This window comes from Sesamum indicum, linkage group LG4, assembly GCF_000512975.1.
Source record: "Sesamum indicum cultivar Zhongzhi No. 13 linkage group LG4, S_indicum_v1.0, whole genome shotgun sequence".
NCBI lineage: Eukaryota > Viridiplantae > Streptophyta > Magnoliopsida > Lamiales > Pedaliaceae > Sesamum > Sesamum indicum.
The window spans coordinates 13,957,302-13,977,429 of NC_026148.1; the positions used below are offsets into that span (position 1 = coordinate 13,957,302).

Here is a 20,128-nt window from a genome sequence, read left to right on the forward strand (position 1 = left end):
ATAGATAATTTATCCCAAAAAAAAATATTCAAATGAATAGCTCACGCTTAAATAGAGAGAATAAGAAGAATTAAGTTTTATATATACATATATAGAATTGATAATTATATTAAAACATCAAAAAATAATTTAATATATTTTTTCTATCACTAATTTAATTTTAAGTAAAAATAAAATAATACAATAAACTTTTAAAAGCTATTTACTCATTAAAAACAATAGGATATATGTGATGAAAGAATATCAAATGTGTACGTCTAATTTAAATTTTTATTTAAATAAATAATAGCAAAGAAGATAAAACGAATAATCGATCAAAATTTACGAAATAAAATAATTATAAAGGTGTGTGGATAGAAAGTTATTGAAAATCAATAGATTAAAGAGATAATAATCTCATAAAAGAAAAATATATTTAAGAGTATTTTGATCAACACATAATTTGATTACTAAAATTAGTTATTTTAAGGTTCCGTCCGCGATAAATAATATAGATATAGAATAATAAAGTTTGTAACTGATATAATATTAAAAAATAATAAATAAATAAATAAATTATTTATATCTTATAATCAAAATATTATGTTGTTTCACATTGAAATAATGATATTATGGACATAGTATTTTTGTTTCATTTATTAACATAGTGAAGAATAAGTAATAAGTATGCATTTCCAAACGTGATATAATTATTAGAAGAGTCAACGACTAAAATAAATAGAGGTAAATTACAACGAATTTCTCTAAAGTTTAATATAATTACGAATACTTCTCGTTGATTAAAAAATTACTAATATTAGATATTATATAGCTTGATTTTACAGAATAAAAACATTATGAAATATGGCGTTTATATTAATTTATTTAATATAGTAAGTCGTAATGATACTACTTTAATAAAAATCATTATAGTCTATGTTGCAAATCATTTTATGGGTCTATGTGTACGGTATTATCTGACATTACGCCTAATTGTATAAATTTCCATTGTTCTTTATAATATCATAAGTACATTCTCTGAGGTTGTAGTTGTAATTACAAGTACAATCTTATTTAGAGTTAAAAATTATAAGTACGCTCCCTTAAGACAAGTTACATTGATACCCCTTTAAGAGATGTATTTATAATTTTACAAAAATATAATTATATGCATAATTGGATATAATCTTAAGGGTATCGACGTAATTTTACCTTTATTTTAAACAAACACTTTAAATTTGGTAAAATATAAGGAGACAAAATTTATAGTGGTGGGATTGGTTTGAAGGCTTCTTCTACTTTTCCATTATTCTACATTATTAAAATTATTAAGTTTTTAGTCCAATTTTATGTCATATTTGTATTTATAATTTTATATATATTATGTAAAATAAACCTTTTTTTTTTTAATATACAAACGACACGAATATCATATGTATATGTGTGTAGTGCTTAGCGGGAATCAATTATAGTCAAATTATGAACCTGCGCTAAATGTAAATATGAGATATAAGATTTATATGAATCGAAAAATTTAGTTCTGAGTAAATTATAATAAAAAACCGCACATCAGGTATTTATACTAGCTAGTCCGCCTGTAAGACATTACAATATTATAATTTTTATCCCTGATTTTTCTCTTTTGGGATCCGCAGTTGATGGACTTAGATGTAATGTTGCGGTAGACTCCATACTCCAACAATGCAAATATTTAGGAAAAACCGCTATATTTTTCATGAGCTCAAATTGAAGCCCATAGCACAATATTTAATAACTTATAAGAGTGACAAGAAAAGTAAAATTTTAATAACTTTAAGAGTGACAATTATCATGTAAAAGTTATCACAAGCAATAATTTGACAAAAATATTATGCATAGAACCTTATAATATATATAATTATATATAATATTTATCAAACCCTTGGAGAAGTTTATGTAATATATTCAAACACTTGATTTAGTAAACTTAAGGGCAAAATGATACTTTGTACAATTATTATATTGATCTTTAATAATTCTTTTAATGAGACTGATGATCTGCTCTATTTATTATGTAATATAAAAAATATTAGAGATATCAGAAATAATTTTTCGAATTTTAGAGGATCTATCTATAATAATTAGATTTAATTTTCGAACAAGGTGCTATAATTACCCTTAAAAAAATAAAACAAAAAAAATTCAACCTATGTGATAAAAAGAAAAAGGAAATTGCATAACACTCCCCAAAAACTTTCATATTCCCTTGACTGAAAGAGAATTTACGGGTTCAAACCCAATATTTGACCTACTATAAGTTAGTAGTAAGACAATCGCGGGTAATTATATATTTTTATTCAATTTTTTATTTTTGCTAACATCATCAAATTTTATGAATTTTGACTAACGTAGAGACCTATAATTTGTTGCACAAAAACAAATATTAAGGGTACTGAATGCAAAATTTTCAATTGATATACGTGTAATTACACCAAATATCAGGGAAATGTAGTATAACTGTCTCTTTTCCTTATTACCAAAATCATCAATTAATCAAATCAATCAACTTATAAAAAATTATAAACACCAAAAGCATTGTTTCTTGAAATATGGTGTGAGAATAAGAAATTCTTAAAGCAAACCAAAAGTAGCATTTGCAGGAAACTTAGAACTTAGTGATGAAAAATGAGAAAGTGAAGGGACCATTACTACACACATCCAATCACATTGCTCTATATAATAATGCTATAAGACCTCCTAAAAAATGCTCTCATGAGTTACTACTCTCACATGCATATATTATTACTACATATATTTTAATGCGTAAATTAAATCGACACCTTAAAATTAAATCGAATTACACAAATATTTTATTTTTTTTCTTTTTAAAAATTACAGATACATCTTCAAAAGGGTAGAATTATAATATACCTCATAGGGTGTGTGTATATAATTTTACCACTAAATAGGGGTTTATATATAATATTTCAAAAAGATGTGTAGTATTTGTGTAATTATATCTAGCGCTAGAAAGTGTCGTTCGCAAAAACTATTTTTTTTTTTTTTGATTTAGTAGTAAAATTACTAGTATATAATCAAATGATTTAATTATATATATAGGGAAAAGTATTATTTTAGTCCACTAAGTATACCTAATTTTAATTTTAGTTCGATAAGTATGTCCATTTTTGTTTAGGTCCAGTAACTTACGAAATTGCTTACTTTTAGTCCTCTGGCAGATTTTTGGACAATTTTACCCCTATGAGTGCATATGGACTAAAACTGCCTTTCAAAAGTTGCATAGGGTTAAAATTGTTCGAAAATCTGCCAGAGGACTAAAAGTAAGCAATTTCGTAAGTTACTGGACCTAAACAAAAATGGACATAGTTATCGGACTAAAATTAAAATTAGACATACTTAGCGGACTAAAATAATACTTTTCCATATATATATATATATATATATACCACTTACAAAGTGATTTTCACATATATAATTGGACAAGTTATGTTCCAAGTTGGCCACATTTGAGTATCTTTATTTGTCAATCAATTGATCATTGGTTTGTACTTTGTAAAAGAAGGCATTGGTTATATTTGCAAATAAAATATTTCTCATCATCAACTTCCAAACTCTTGTTTAAACATACTTGTCTAATTTATTAACATTAATTGTTGGTAATTGTTAACAGCTTATTATAATTAGGGTTAGTTAGACCCCATCTAAAAATGTTAAAACTATTCTTTCAACCATAAAAGAATTTTAAATTATATTTATTACCCCTTCGAAAATTTTTGATTTACACCTGACCTCCTTCTGTTAAGGTTTGGACGGAAAATGCTGACGTATGATAACATGAAAGTTGAAAATTTATTTACGTACATGCGCATGCGCGCACACACACACTTTTATCCTATATGATTTTGGAAAACAATTAAAAGTGAGTTTCTACGGTATAATTAGGATAATTACGCCCTATTCCTTTAAGATTTGATATAATTACACTTAAATATTTTATAGTTTGAAAAATTATGTTTGATACTCCTGATGTTTACTTCCATCTAACAAATAGATCCCTCTATTGATCAAAATTCAACGAATTTATTGATATTAACAAAATAAATGAATAAAAATACTTTCAGTTTGCTTATTGCAAGTCAAACAAATATTTCAACGGTGTATACTATTTCAAATTATGAGATGATTTTTGGATGGATATTTCTTTGTGGGACTTGACTAAATTTTAAAAAAAAAAAATCATTCTATCATGCTATTTCATACAAAATACTATTATAAAATATCACATCTTTTCGTGATATTTTCATTTATCACAAAAAATTCAATACCAAGGCACAAAATCACTTGAAAATCTGAGAATGAAAACAAAACTAAATAAGTCTTTTACAAGTTTATTTTGGCTAAAAAATGTTCTATTAACTATGTAGGTTGAATGCGAGATGACAATTTGATAAGTATGAAAAATACATGATACCATCCAGTTTCGAATATGTTATAATTACGAAGAAATTAAATTAAAAACTATAGGTACATTCTGAAAAAAAAATTGAAAAAGTACAATGTAATTAATAACAAGCCGGATACAAATGATTATTAATCAAATTTATGATATTTTAATTTTCGACCATATATTATGTAAAAGAAGGAGGACGGCCAGTGGAGCGTCCCGAGGGCGGAGGAGGTTGCGGTAAGTAATTAAAAAAAATAAAGTAATTTATTTTTTTAATTTATATTATTTTTTTATCTAATTATTTTAATATGTTCGCAAGAGATGTTCTTGAGGATGATGGAGGACCGCCAGAGACAACAAAACAACAATGAAGAGCAACCATTGTCCTCTCAAAGCTCCATGGTCCGGACGAACAGTAGATCTGGATGTTAGCAGTGGGTGGCCGGAAGAGGGACCGAGTATTCGGTCTCGGCTCTGAGGCCCACCACTCGGTTGCTGGATTATTCTAGACGACCCAGTCGACTGCTCCCTCACCCCCGCCACTACAGCCGCAATGCCTCGACATAGATGATCGAGTGTTGGCACTCAAACGCTACATCAAAAGCGTAGATCCCAACTGGCCCGATTATCTAGCGTCCGAGCCTACAGTTGATCCCTTGGCACCCGACGGTGACAATAACGACGATGAACACGCGTTCGTTGTGGATAATAATTTAGATTAGGATTCTTGTGGTACTTTCTAAAAATACAATTTTGTAATAATATTGCAATTTTTGTAATTAAAGTATTACTTTTTCTTATATTATATGTGTTTTATATATATTTATTTACTTACTTTAACAATTTTCTTTTAAAAATATATTAAATAAAATAAAATTTAAAATATATTAAACAAATTTAAATAACATTAAATAAAATAAATATTAAAATATGTTAAAAAATAATAAATTTTGTAATACACCAATAAAATATAAAATTGTTAGGCCGTTACAAATAATGTATCAAAAGCAGTTACAAATTAAATATCAGGCCGTTCCAAAAACTGTTACAAAATGAGCGAAAAACAGTTACAAATGCAGTTAAAAAACAGAGATAATTATAATACAAAACAGTTACAAAGAGCATTACAAATACCGTTCCAAATATCTGGCAAAATCATGCCTAAATTAATAAATATAAAAAATACATGATACGATTCAGTTCGAATATGTTAATGGAAAACAAATAATTATTAAGATTCAAAACATATTATTTCTTAATTCAAATAAAATTAAATAATGTTATAATAATTAAATTAAAAACTATACGTACATTCTAAAAAGAAATTAAAAAAAGTACAATATAATTAATAACACGCCGGATACAAATGCTTACTAATCAAATTTATGATATTTTAACTTTCAACCATACAATTGTACTTCACTCGTGCTGAAAATACTTGTTATAAATTTTCGTTCCAAGAATTCTATCGTTAATAATTTTGATACGTATTGAAATATTATAAATATCCAATATATATATATATACTTTTATATTCTATAAAAGTATTCTCTTTTAAAAGTAGTCATACATCATGAATGAGTGATTATATTGGGCAATCATGAACACTAAAAAACACCTATTTACTATATATATATATTTTTTTAAAAAAATCTAAATTAGGTTTGTCCTTTTGTTGCTTGAGGCAACTAAAAGTTGTGCACATTCTATAATAATAATAATATGTATATGTTTATGTTGGTTGGTTGTTAAGTATAGGCAATGCAAGTTGCTATGCTATATACACAAACTTGTTGTTTACTGCAACTTGTCAACTAAGTACTTTTTTTATAGTCCAAGTTGTTGGATTATTCACTTCATCAACTTGTCAAATTATTGGTAACAACCAAACTTGGTGGTGGATACCACATTTGAGTCCCATCACTTTTGTTTTTTTTTTCTTTTCCTTTTTTCTTTCTGGTATTCACTGTGGTTGTTTATGAAATTAATTTTATTTGGGGCGGGAATGAAAGAGTTCAACCATCGACAAATGATAAAATTTGGTAACGGAAAGCATATTTGAGTTCCGTTAGTTTTTCTCCTTTTTGATTTTTGGTTTTTGGTTTTTGCATGTTGTAGATGAAATTAATCCTTTTCGGACTAGGAGCGAAAGAGTTAAACCTCTCTTGACAAGTATGACTCTAAAATTTCGAATCCTTGCTGATTGACAAAAATCTGCATCAGGATCCGACTTGCTTACTGCTGACCAACAACTTTATGGTGTCCCTACTAGTAGGTACGGTGGATAGATGCTTCACAGATTCGTAAATGCTACACTCGAAGTGCAATACATGAAATAGTTGGATGGTTAACGCATTCTTTAATTTTAAAAACTAAAAGAGCATGTGACAATCATTCAAACGCTCAATGCATGCAACGGCTCAGCATGGATTTGAGTGATACTTCACCTATATATTTTTTATGTGACTAATCATTCTTTTTGAAATGTGCACTAATCACATAACAAGTGTAATATGCTTGCCATGTTATTAGTCCTTATCCCCTCGGCTCGAACCAAGGAATCCCTTAGATATGATGCAGAATGGATCTTGTGCTATTTCTCTATGAAAAATTATGAATCCAAAGTTTAGATACGAAGAAAGGGGAGGGGAAGTAGCCCTTGATCTGTGTCAGGAAAATTTATTCAATCACATAACTTGGACTCCTAGAATATGATGTCCTTGAGGCTTTCGATATGAGCACGAACCCTCCATCGTAAGTTCCGGAACTTCTTCGAGTGGATTCCTGCATGCCTATTTTAAGAGGGAACCTCAAAGTGGCTTTGTTTTTATTATATTCCATTTGATTAGAACCTCCTAAAAAACCTACAAAATTTAATCTGTTCTTAAAAAATTAAAATGACCTGTTATTAATGAAATTTTTTGTCTGCTATACGTGAATTACTTGTTTTGTTGGCCATATAAGTTGTAAAATTTCCATATAAGTAACATCTTGTATGTTAATTATATAATTTTTATTATCCCAGTTTAATGAAAATTTAATCTAATAATAAATTTAAAAAAAAAATTAATATTTATAAGGAACATGGACTCATTAAATAAATCAGATAATTGAAAGCAAGCACCCAATTATTGTCTTTGAATTTTTTCTGTTGGGCCTGCTAAAGAAGTGTTGAAGATAGATTGAAATTTGGGCCAAGCTTATACTGAAGTTGTTTAAGCAACTTGGGCCGGGCTGGCATCTAGAGTTGGGCCATATTGATTTGGGCCTTAATGGGCCTAACCCATTTCCATTGTGGGTATAGCGGGCCTTAGGCTTGGGTAATTGGCGACTTTAGTCATTAAGACATTTGGATAAGATGGTCGAGTAGGGGTGCAAGACGAGTCGAACCTGCTCGTACGAGTAAAGCTCAATTTGAGCTCGAATTCTTCTATAATTTTTTATATAATTGATAAATATAATATCATTATCAATATCTTAAAAATAATTTTTACAAACATTCTTATTTTGTTTTTAAAGAAAATTGTTAATTTATGTATGATATTGAAATTAATTTAAATTAAAAAAATATTTAGACAGACCTTTTTTTTATATATATAAAAGAATGAATATACTTCCAATAATTACTGAATCTTTTAATTTATCCATAATTAATTTTTAAATTTAAAATTCAAATACTCCAAGTTGTGTATACATAAGTTAATAATTGATTGCATATTCTATAAGTGTATTGCTAATTATGCTATAAGTAAACTAATCTTCAATATATATCCAACTTTGGCAAAAAAAAAAAAGAAAAAGAAAAAAGGTGAGTTGTTACTTTATAAAATTTATTTTATTTACATTAATTATGTAAATTTTATTTTTTTTACAATACTTATATAAATAAACCAAAAGAAATGGGGAAAAAAAGCCTAAAAAAATAAGCTCAAAATAGATGCATAATAAGTTTTTTGGGTTTCTAATAGTAAAATAGAAGTCAAATTAAAAAAAAAAAATATTTTGATACAAACATTGAGTCTGTTTTGAGCTATTTTGGAGATGAACTAAATCCAATCCAATCATAGTATTAGTTAGGTCAAAATTTTCTTTAAAATCCATGTAACCAAATTATATACACCCTTCCGCCACTTTATTAGACACGAAGAGATCAATCAGAGTCGAATTGTTCTTGTATTTTTTTACTTATTTTTCGTTGTAACTCAATATAATAATCACAAAAAATAAAATAAATAAATATAATTAGAATTAAATCAATTTTAAGAAAGCATTAATTATCGTGTAAATATAATTATATTTATAATCATTATTAAATCAAATAGAAAAATACAAGTTATCGCTGTAATATGGGATACGTATAAAATACCCCTTTATGAAAAAATAAAAAAATTAATATCTTGTTAATCATACAATACCTAATATAACACATTACAAAGAAGTTAAACATATACTTTGCTCAACTTTTGTAAAAATGATCCTAACAATCTTACATGTACATAGTTTAACATGATTATTGCTCAATTATCATGTTACAAACAAACCAAGCTAATATTTCCACTATGTGGTCATGTTCAATGTTTAGGTATATATGCTGTATTTATATGTAGGGTAAAAAGACATTTTTACCCTTGAACTATAGTTGATTTTATATTTTGCCATTTAGTTTTCTCTCGATTTGCTATACCAACTATACGAACTTTATAAATTACCTCATTAGATCACTTTTCGGTAGAATTTTTCACCAAAAAATGGTCATATATAGCTTATATGCATAAGAATTTTTCTTATTTTTAAAAATCACTCATGAGTTTGTTAAATTTTATTTTTGACTGTTCTTAGATGGTGTATTCCTAAAACATGAACCAAAAATGATTTTGTAGTGGAAAATTATACATATGAGCTGTATGTGGTCATTTTATAGTGAAAAATTTTCATTGAAAAATAATTTGGGGGTGATATCTTGTAAAACTTAAAAATTGAATCATATTTATATGAATCAAGTTCGTTGTCTAAAATACCGTTTCTGCCAAGCAGACATCCCTTAAATTATATACAAACAATTTATAGGTGAAATATATTTATCGTGTAATTAATAAAATTTTGTTAGACCTGATTTGGGCTAAAATTTCTGGTAAAGAAAGTCGAAATAATTGGATGAGACATTATACTTATGACAGTTTCCGTCAAATAGATGATGCAAAATATTCATATTATCGGAAAAATGCAAGAAAAATACAAGTAACTCTCTGTGATATTGCAAATGAGCAAATTACCCCTTATGAAAAAATAATAAAATTTTTTCTTATGTTTTTTAAAATAAAACAATTTTTTACCTCCTTACATAGGGATGTAAATTGATTTATTTAAAAATACACGGAGGTAAATTATTATTTTTTTATAATAAATAATTTGCTCATTCACAATATTACATGAGATCATGTGATACAGTTTGTTACATTATTAACAAAGATTTTGGATAATTACTCAAACCTTCAAAAGACAGACAAGAAACATGGATGAACCTCATTCAGATCACTTCAAAATCCATGTAGAAAACAGTATTGTCCTCTTTTACAAGGAAATACACTCCTTATTAATAAACCAAAGAATGCCAATTACACATAAACTACTCCATCTTTTAGTACACAAATACGAACACACAAGAGTTGAATGAATCAACAACAAAAAGGGCAGATGACCACTCCATTCTCATTGCACTCCGAGCAATTCATCGACTCACCGTCCCCCTCCGGCACGATTTTCCGGCTGCCGTTGCAGTTGAAACAAACGATGAACCTAAATCCGGCGCACCCTTCACAAGGGCCTTCGTTTCTGTCTAACGGGATCCCTTCAATCAGTGGCCTAAGCTTTCCTTGCTCGTGCAGCCCCAACACCTCCTCTGCTCCGCCTATGTACCTTCCCTTAATAAACAACCTCGGAGGCACTATTTTTCCTCCCAACACTCCCCACATCTCTTCCTTAAACCCCGAATGCATCGATATATCTCTTTCAAAGAACAAGATCCTCAAATTTTCCAATAAAGATCTGATCTTTTGACAGTCCTCAAACGTCTTTCGGATCCCTCTAAGCCCTGTTGTGTAAAGAACAACCGAATCACTTCCCCCCGGCGGGCACTTCTCCTCGAATTCTAGCAGTGGATCAGTCACTTGCTCGATCTTTCGTGCTTTCGAAGGGGGCTCATCCTCAACGTCGTCTCTTAAATCGTCAGCGTCGTACCTTGATCTTCTCTCCGCCTCTCGTGCCTTGACTTCCATGACTGCCTGCTGAAAGGCTGCAAGAAGATTGGGATCGAAAAGGGTACCCGAATCCAAATCCGGACGCCTGAAAGAAGACACGTCGATCTCCTTCAAAGGGACATTCTCCCTCTCCCCCCCAGCCCCTCCTTTCCAAACCTCATCTTTGGCCTTCACCTCTGAATTTTCTCGCAAACCATCAGGGACTTCTGCGGTCGTCTCGGGACTAACATTCTCTTTTTCATTACTCTCAGACGCCATTTCATGATCTTCAAGGTCTTTCATTAGCTCCGACACATCGATGATCTCGGGCTCTTGAACTGCAAGAATGTTATCATTAGATAGCTTCTTGGGCTGTTCTTGAATGGCCATCAACGGCACACGGGAGACGGGGCTCGATTTTGGGGGTGAAGAGTACAAATAACCATCTAACGCATTCACATGCAGAATTCTTTCGGGCTTCAAGTACCCAATCGCCTTGATTGTCTTGAGTTTCTTCAGCAGCTTTCCTTTCACTCCCTTCATCATCACCTCCCCAATTTTGGCTCACAAATTCAAGATTTTTCTGCAAAATAGAAAATGGGATTTTGGATGAGAATTAGCCAAAAATGGAGTTAAATATCGTTGTGGAGAATAGTAAAAAGCAGAGAGAGTTTCGGGTCTTTTTCATCAGTAGTCTCAGGGGAAGAAAGGGTAATGAGATGATGACAAGGGTTTAACGGCTAGTAAGTTTTGATTGGTATTTTAAAATTTGAAAATGATTGGGTGGGGGAAGGTGCACTGCAGCATGGACTTTGGATCACAGGGTCTACAGAAAGTGACTTGGGTCTATGGGAATGGATTGATCGAACCTACACGATAAAATCCAAGAACTTTATTTTATTTTTTGTTATTTTTTTATTTTTTTCTTTTTCCTATTTAATGTTTTCTTGTTATAAGACAGTAAAAGGAGACGGAGACAGTAAAATTATCTTTGCAAACTTCAACTTCTTAATTGAGTATTAAATTGAATAAATACCAAAATACTTGTGTGTGTGTTTTTGGGGTTTAATATGTTTGGGCATGGGATTTTAGTGACAATTTTTTTTTAAAAAAGTTTTTTTATTTTTTTATAGGACTCTCTAAATTGATTCCAAGTTAATGGGACATATTATCAAGGATAAATTGCAACCATCTAATTTGAAATTTAACATACTTATAAATAATTTTTTGCTGCTTTGAAATTACAAAATAATTATGTAGTTCTAAACGATTAGGTGAAAATTACTATTTTATCCCATTGTGCACCTTGAAAAGGACGTCAAAATACACAGTGGGTTAGATTAGGTTAATCTAACTAAGAATTGGATTGAACCAATAAAAAAATATATTGGTTCGGCCTGGGCCTACTTAGGACCAGACCGATCCCAAGTCAATCCCAAAAAGCAATACCTTGGACTAGCCCAACCCAGCCCATCAGTCTAAGACCACCTGGTCCTAGCCTGGGCCGCCTATTAGGCCTTTTTATTTTTTTTTTAAAGTTCATTGTATATCCTTAATTACTATTTTTCTACATATAAATTTTCTTACGGTTTAATTTATTACTTATTTGTTTCAAAAGATAATTATACATTTAAGTAAATATTTATCTCAATACATAAAAAATAAATAAATTAAACAAGGAAATTCGAACTTGATACGTGCCTAGTCTGGGCTTGGTCCAGGCCCCAACTAGGCCGGTCCACGGATTTGGCCTGAATTTAAAAATGGACCCAATTGGAGGCCACTTAAAAGCCTAGGATCGCCCCAAAACGGTCATGAACAGTAGGTTGATCTTGAGCCAAACTTTTTTGGGCTAGTTCGTGCCGGTCTAGGTCGATATGGCTGCACTTTGAAAAGAATGTCTGAAAAATCATAAAAAAATCAAGGGTGAGTAAAAAAATTATTCATAGGGCAGATTAGTCCATCAAAATACTTTAAAAAGTTCTAAATAATATATAAAATCATAATTTATAATTCAAATGTGCATTTTGTTCTGTTAGCTATAAAAATTGGCTAAAATGTATAAAACCCCCTGCGTCTTAAAAACCTCTATTTATTTTGTAAATAGACGAAAAACCCTTATCTGTTTTGTTAAACGTAGTCTAATTGCTCCTCTCAATTAAATCTAACTGATGGCATTAACTTTTTTTTTTATAAAATAACCATTATATCATTACTTAATATATAGTATTTCTTATTTTAGTGTCCTTTGGATCTTCTTTTATTAAAAAATGAATGTTTGATCTAATTAATTAATTTCAACCATTAAATTTTTAAAAAGATGAAAGATTTGGATTCAATAAATTATTTAACTAATATTATAGATAAATAATTTAAAATTATAAAAAGATATTATTATTATATATAAAAAAACTAAAAAAAAACCCTAACTACCCCACCCCCAACCCCGTTGCCTACCCCCTCCTCAATCATCGCCACCCCACCCGCCGCCTCCCTCCTCCCCCTACGCCAACCCTGCCCCGTGCCAGACCCGCCCCCATCATTCCCCTCAATTTGAAGACGGCGATATATAATCATGTATTGATATGCTACAAATATATATACACATCTATAACATTTTTTTGGTCATTTGGATCAATTCGGTCCAACAGATCACCGGTCTGATTTTCAAAACATTACCCATTGCACATGGGTGACCATTTAGCAATGGTCCAAGGTATTAGAGATAAATAATCCTTGTGTACCTGTGAGTTACAAGTTTCATGCAAATGCGATCCTTCCATTCGTTAATCCACCGATCAAAGTTTAGATGAAATTGAGTCGATTCCCATACTGCATTTTAATATCTATATACCAACTCTATACTTGTGTTTCTCATTTATCAACATAGAAAACCCATTTTTTATCTGATCAACTTTTATGGCAATGGGCTTGGAGAACTCACAACCTAGAAAACGTAAGAAATTTGCCATCATCTCATAATAAGCGAAAATATAAATAATTATAATCAATTTATTTTAAATAATAATAGTTCATCACTCTCACCTAAAAAAAATTAAGAAAAGAAAGAAACAAAAAGGATGAAAATTTTATGGAACCTGTATGGCATGTTTGGTTCTTGTAAAAATCGCGGAAAGAACATTTTACTCATTTCTGAAGATGGTAACGAATGCTTTATTATTCAATTACTTCCTCCATTTCACTGCAAAAATTTAAATGATCCAAACATGACATTAGTGTAAGATGTCACTCTTCTCAGCATGAGATGGCACACCATCTCATCAGAAGGGGGAAACTGGTAATAAATACGCAATTTCAGGCTGGCGGGAGGAGCAAATGGGAGATATCTTTTCATTTTCATTAACAAAAAGAAAAAAACCAAAGAAAAAGAGCGACGAGCCTTCGCTTTCTTTCCGCCCTTCTTCTCTTGACTCCGCTATAAGCCCACTCCGCTGCAGCAGCCGTCTCACGCACTCTGGAACTACCATTCACTATATTACTTCTATGTACACGGCTACAGAGTGAATCACTGTAGTAAAGCCTGATGAACTTGCCTTTGGCATTTACTGTTTCCCAGTCCCTGTAAGTGGAAGAGATTCCCGTGAGTACGAGTTAGATCCGATCTCGGAACACAGATGGATCGAAGCACGATTCTGAACAGGCTATAGTTTAATTATCACATTTTTCAGTTATAAAATGCTGAAGATGTACTGCCTTTAAGCATATCTAATTTTATACGTAGACATCCAGAGAGGTACCAGCATGGGGGATGCATATAATATTCAAAACCACAACAACCAAGAAAGACCATATATGTTCATCATCTGGAGAACAACTTTTGCTTTTAAGTACTCTAAACTTACCATCAGTGTGGATAATCATGACAGCGAAGGCTCAAAAAGTATGCCATAACTTTAAGCTCATCAGTAAAGAAAACAAGAAACAATATCCATAATCTTGCAAGACCCAACTCGTTAAAGAAATACCGGTGATGAGTATTATGTGTTTCTCTCTCTAATAAATGTGAAACCACAAAGGCACTTCATTGCATGAGAAAACAAACTCAAGGATCAACGGGCTGTATTTTTTCAGGCAAACAATGAATTGAATGCATCAATTGTCTACGGACATGCATATGCAAAACATAGGAAAACAACATAAAGAGAGAAGACTGAAGCATGACATTTCTTGATAGCAGGCAATGGTTATGCTTAACAATTTAGGATAATGATCTTCATCCATATACAATACAACCAGAGAAAAACACACTCTAGCAGTTCGAGAGAATTAAGCTAATTTTCATTTGTAGATATGTGAACTCTTCGTGGACGAAATGGAACTTTTCGTGATACATAATTCCCTTTTGCTAGAACTAGCTATGGTGGGTACTTAAGCTACTTGACACAACCAAGACAAAAAATGTGCAAAGAATCCATTTCAAGAATGAGAAAGACATTGTACCATTTGAAGGTTCTTACACAAGCATCAGTTCGAGGTAAACAAAATTGATCCTGATGTGTTTAAAATTATGAGAGAACATTTGGTTTATTTTTCTCATATGTTAAAAAGCAAAAATAGATGTCTCAAGCATTTTCTTCTTCACTGGTAATTCTACAATAAGAATCTTTCTCAAAAACTTCATATTGAACTGTGCATAGTCAAAACCTCTGGTCTTAATTGGAAAATTATCATAGTAAACGATACCACACATATTAATGCAACAAATTGGTGATTTCTTATAATTACCAGCAATATAAAATTATGAATGAAGAACACAGTACGAAGCAAGCAAGAAAAAGATCAAACTCATCCTAAATGGGCTCAGTTAAAGATTCTTACCCGACCCGAACTCAGTCCCTGAAAATGACCTTCTCTGCCATTGTCAGCAATGGCTGCAAGCAATCGGGGGAGAATTTCCTCGCGAACATAAATGAATAGCTTGAATTCGATACCCGTAACTCCTGAATAAGCCTTGGTGAAATCTCAGCAGGTTGATAAGTATGCGGGTGTCCATCAACACTCCCGGTCCAATTAACCCGGGTCAGGGTATAATGTGTACATCCATCCGGATCCTCCATTGACAGAAGCGTCGGAAAATAATGCTCCTCCGGATAGCAAGAATACATATTAAAGCATGGCAGCTTAAACTTGCGCCACAATCTCCTGTCCCTTATCACCACCAACGCGTGTTGCCGGGTCAAAACGAAGAACTGTGACCCGATCCGGAACCGATCGAATGGCACCTCCGGTAGCATTACGTTTTTGCCCCTGGCGTTATACCTATCCCATAGTTGAGGCTCGTCGGATAATATTTCAATGAAGCTGCGGTGTATAGGGAACGAGGAAGAGCCACGGCCGGAGATGGGTTTGACGAAGAGAGTTTTGTACATGTATTTGAAGGAGTGGAGAGGAATGCAGTGCTGAGAAACGAGGGCGAAATATGAATTCAGCGGGTCGTCCATTACGGCGGTTGCAAGCAGGCGGCGGGCGGCGGAGATGAGAGTTGCAGTGGCCCGCTCGGTTTTCTTTGCGGCGATGAAGCGGCCCGAGAATACGCCTCCGGGAGGAGTGATCTTGGAGGAGGGGTCTGCGTGGATGTAGATATTGTAAAGGGCTTCGTTGTTTTTGAAGAAGAGTTCCCAGAGAGGCGCGAAATGGAGATTTGTGTTCGTGAGAAATAGGAAGGCGATTTTGGGTCTTGGATTTGTAACGCCAAGGCGGGATACGGCTCCTCCGCCGCCGAGCGACGTGAGAGCAGCGCGGCGAAAGAGGGCGAGGTCGTCGAGCTCGTCGGGGAGAGAGATCTCCACGTGCTTGGGAGGAAGGATACGTGGGACAAAGAGGAAAAGCAATGGGAACGAAAGCAAAAGAGCAAATGAGACGACAAATGGCGTGTGAAACATAGCCGAAAACCAATTCCACAGACTTCAAAATCCACAAAATCTTCACGGCAACCAAAGATCAGATGAAACCCAGAAAACTAATGTCAAATCAAGATTCAGTATATATCGACGAATAATAGAACAGAATTCGCACAAAACAAAAGGACTGATCACAACCAAGATGAAGAACGAACTGCCCACAGAGAGGAGGAGCAATGGAGATCTTATTGTGGTGGGGAAATGGTGGGAATCAGGGAAATGGGAATTCCTTTTATTTTTTTTTCTCCTTTTTTGAAAACTTCTTATTTTATTTTGAATTCTTGAGATTTGTGTGATCTGTTGTGGAGTGAGGAGACAGAGAGGGATTGGTGAGGATTAAGAAGTAAACAGAGACAGAGAATGGAGATTTAATACTGTGCGGACTGTCTCATCGTTATTCCAAAAGTGAAGCAAATTTTAGAATAAAATAAAATAAAAAATCTTGAACTTAGGGGAAAAAAATAAAATAAAATAAAAGAATTACACAGCCGTCTCTGAAATTTGACATAATTATATATAAATTTTTTATAATTTAAAAAATTACATTGAATATTCCTGAAGTATGTTTTCGCCTAATAAATAAGTCCTTCCATTAGTCAAAATTCATCAAATTTGATTATATTAAAAAAATCGATAAAGACTCATATTTACACTCTATTGACTTATTACTACTTTATGCAGGTCAAATAATTTTTTTTATGATTAAATTTTCTTTATAAATCTTCTTCACACGCCAATGCATGTGAGGATGTATATTTTCACCATTATAAGAATATTTTAGTCACAAAAAAATTGTTTGACAGTCAGTAATAAATCAATTGAGGTAATTCACTTAATTTTGGTGTGAATCAATAAATTCAGTGAATTTTGATTAGTGGATGTACTTATTTGTAATACAGAAGCAAATATCAAAAGTAGTAGATGTAATTTTTAAAATCACTAAATATTTACGATGTAATTACACCAAATTTAAAAAAAATGAAGTATAATTATCCCATAAAATAATGGTAACAAATTATGGATGAACAATAAGTATTGTTTCCAATGACATGATTTAACATTGCGTGTTGTTGAGGGAATTTTATGGTACGAGACCATATTGGATTACGTAATTATGCAAAATATATATATATATATATATGTAGAACGATAAAAAAATATTTTTTTTATAATTTTAAAAAATTAAAAAAAAGACAATTTTCAATATTCTTTTAGATTAAAATAATTTAATTATTACTCAAATATTTGGTCCAACGTGAACTTAGGAGGGTTCGATCCGAAATTATTTTTTAAAAATTTAGAAATATTTATTTTTTTTAGCGCTTAAATGGGATCTCATCATTGACTTGAAAAAGAGTATGCGTGTGAATTGAATTAGTTTATCTATATTGTAGATGTTGTTCGTACATCTTATATGATATGTCGTGTACAATTGATACATTTTTTTTTTTATTAATTTTATAGGGATTATAGGATTTGGTGACTTGAATAATGTGAAGTCATTTAAAACAATGGGCAAGTTGTATTTTTTTGAGATTTAATATAATTATGAATTTATGTTGTTATTTGAAAAATTATAGATATTTTTTTATGTTTGCTGGAATTATGTAATTAATGAATGGGTGTATGAAATTGTCAACTTTAATTTTATTATGTTGTTTACTTTTTGGGTTAATTGCATTTATATCCTTTTGTAAATGCGAAATTGACTTTTCCCTAAAGAAATTCCAAAATTATACCGCACCTTCTTAAAAAATTTATTGTTTACACCTGACCCCACTTCGTTAGGATTTTGACGAAAAATGTCGACATTAGCCAAAAATTTATAAAATTTTTCAATTTTACCCCTCACTTAGCATTCTCGTGTAATAATTTTGTATTTATAAGAGAAAAACTATAATAAAGTTAACTTCACTCCGCATATATATATTATATTTATCCTTTTATAAGTACAAAAATATGCATAATAATGTTAAATAAAGGGCAATTGAAAGTTGGGTAAATTCATTTTGCCATGCGAACTATGTCCAATATTTACACTTTGCCATCGAAACTTTTTTTTTGTGTCAACTTACCATCTCAACTTTATAAAATTTGTACTTTGCCATATACGATCGGTATTTTGTTGATGTTTCTGCCAACAAAATATCATATGTTGTGCATATGTGAAAAATCTCATATCACATAATCCTTATATATTATACGTGCACTGCATGTGATTTTTTTCGACAAAAACTTGATTGAAAAACAGTTATAAATGACAAAGTACAAATTTTATAAAGTTGATATGGTAAGTTGACATAAAAAAAAGTTTAGATATCAAAATGTAAAAATAGTTATAGTCGGATGGCAATGTAATTAACCCTTGAAAGTTTATGTAATTTTTTTTTGTTAGCATTAGCATTTTTTGTTCAAACCCTAACGGAAAGGTGTTAGGTATAAAGGAATTTTTTGAGGGGATGTAAGTATAATTTCAAAATTTTTTTGAGGGAAAGTGTAATTTTACAATTTTAAAAGGTGTCTGAGTATAACTCATCCTTTCATTCTTTGAAAAAAAAGTTAAATTTGTAAATAAAATCGGACTCGGTCGATGGAAAATTTATAAAAATATTATCCATGTACTCCATAAAAAAGTCAAAAGAATTTATAAAATAAATAAAATTTTAGTTCATAGTCACAAGGGGATTTTAGTTAATTCACCATAGAAAAAGGATAGAAACCTAATGGGGACTAACGAATTGGGCTAATTGTTAAACGATCGTTAAAATCAGGGTATTGATAATTTTTCAAATAATATGGGAGTATTTGTAATTATACCAAACCTAAAGAAAGTTCATTGTAATTTACCCAAAAATATAATATTAGTGAAAAGATATCAAGTACTAATCTTAAAGTTGTCATAAAAGTATATATTGAGTGAACAGTTTTGATCTTGTTATAATATAGTTTTTACAACAAGAATTATTTATAAAATTGTAGCTAAGATAATTCCAGTAGCAATTGCGCTTATGGATTTTGAGCTCATGGGGTTAGCATGGGAGAAAATTACCAATTTGATTGAGTACGCTACCAATCAATTTCTCTTATTATGTTGTGCACTTCTATTCTAATATAACCCACTCCATCATCTTCTGTGACAATGTAAGTATCATTTTTGTTTAGTGACGCATCTTATCCCAAGATTCTCGCCTTTCTTAGCGGACACGTAGCTATCCCTAGAGTTCCTGCTAAGAGAGATTCCTCCTCTATAAATGTGGGAGGCACTCCTCAACAGACCTCTCTTCAACAATCTGGAAACTCTCTTACTATCTTTCTGCTACTTCATTACTCGTGTTCTAGCTGTATTTTACTTACGAAATTCTTGTTCCTACTTCAATTTCTCATTATAATTTATCTTTACATTCATTCACTTCTAAATCCAGGACTAATTTAGCATCGGAGTGCTAACGTATTATTTTGTAAGTATTTTTTCTCAAGTGCTTTCACTCAATTAGCCCAAATCCAACATCAAAACTCAAGGACTTTAGATCCGTGCTAAAATTGCA

General features: G+C 31.3%; 2 protein-coding genes across 2 annotated transcripts; both read right to left on the reverse strand.

Moving 5' to 3' along the window:
* LOC105161015 (uncharacterized protein At3g28850) lies at positions 9,874–11,357 on the reverse strand. The gene has a single exon (XM_011078568.2). The coding sequence runs from the start codon at positions 11,206–11,208 to the stop codon at positions 10,102–10,104; it is 1,107 nt and encodes a 368-aa protein (XP_011076870.1). The 5' UTR covers positions 11,209–11,357; the 3' UTR covers positions 9,874–10,101.
* Positions 13,782–16,977, reverse strand: LOC105161016. The gene is made up of 2 exons (XM_011078569.2): positions 15,502–16,977; positions 13,782–14,242 (listed from the first exon to the last, which is right to left on the reverse strand). Exon 1 carries the CDS (start codon positions 16,563–16,565, stop codon positions 15,513–15,515), a length of 1,053 nt encoding a protein of 350 aa, XP_011076871.1. The 5' UTR covers positions 16,566–16,977; the 3' UTR covers positions 13,782–14,242; positions 15,502–15,512.

Excerpts from the sequence above, each read along its gene's own strand:
- LOC105161015 (XM_011078568.2), bottom strand. The coding sequence starts at position 11,208 with ATGATGAAGGGAGTGAAAGGAAAGCTGCTGAAGAAACTCAAGACAATC.
- LOC105161016 (XM_011078569.2), bottom strand. The coding sequence starts at position 16,565 with ATGTTTCACACGCCATTTGTCGTCTCATTTGCTCTTTTGCTTTCGTTC.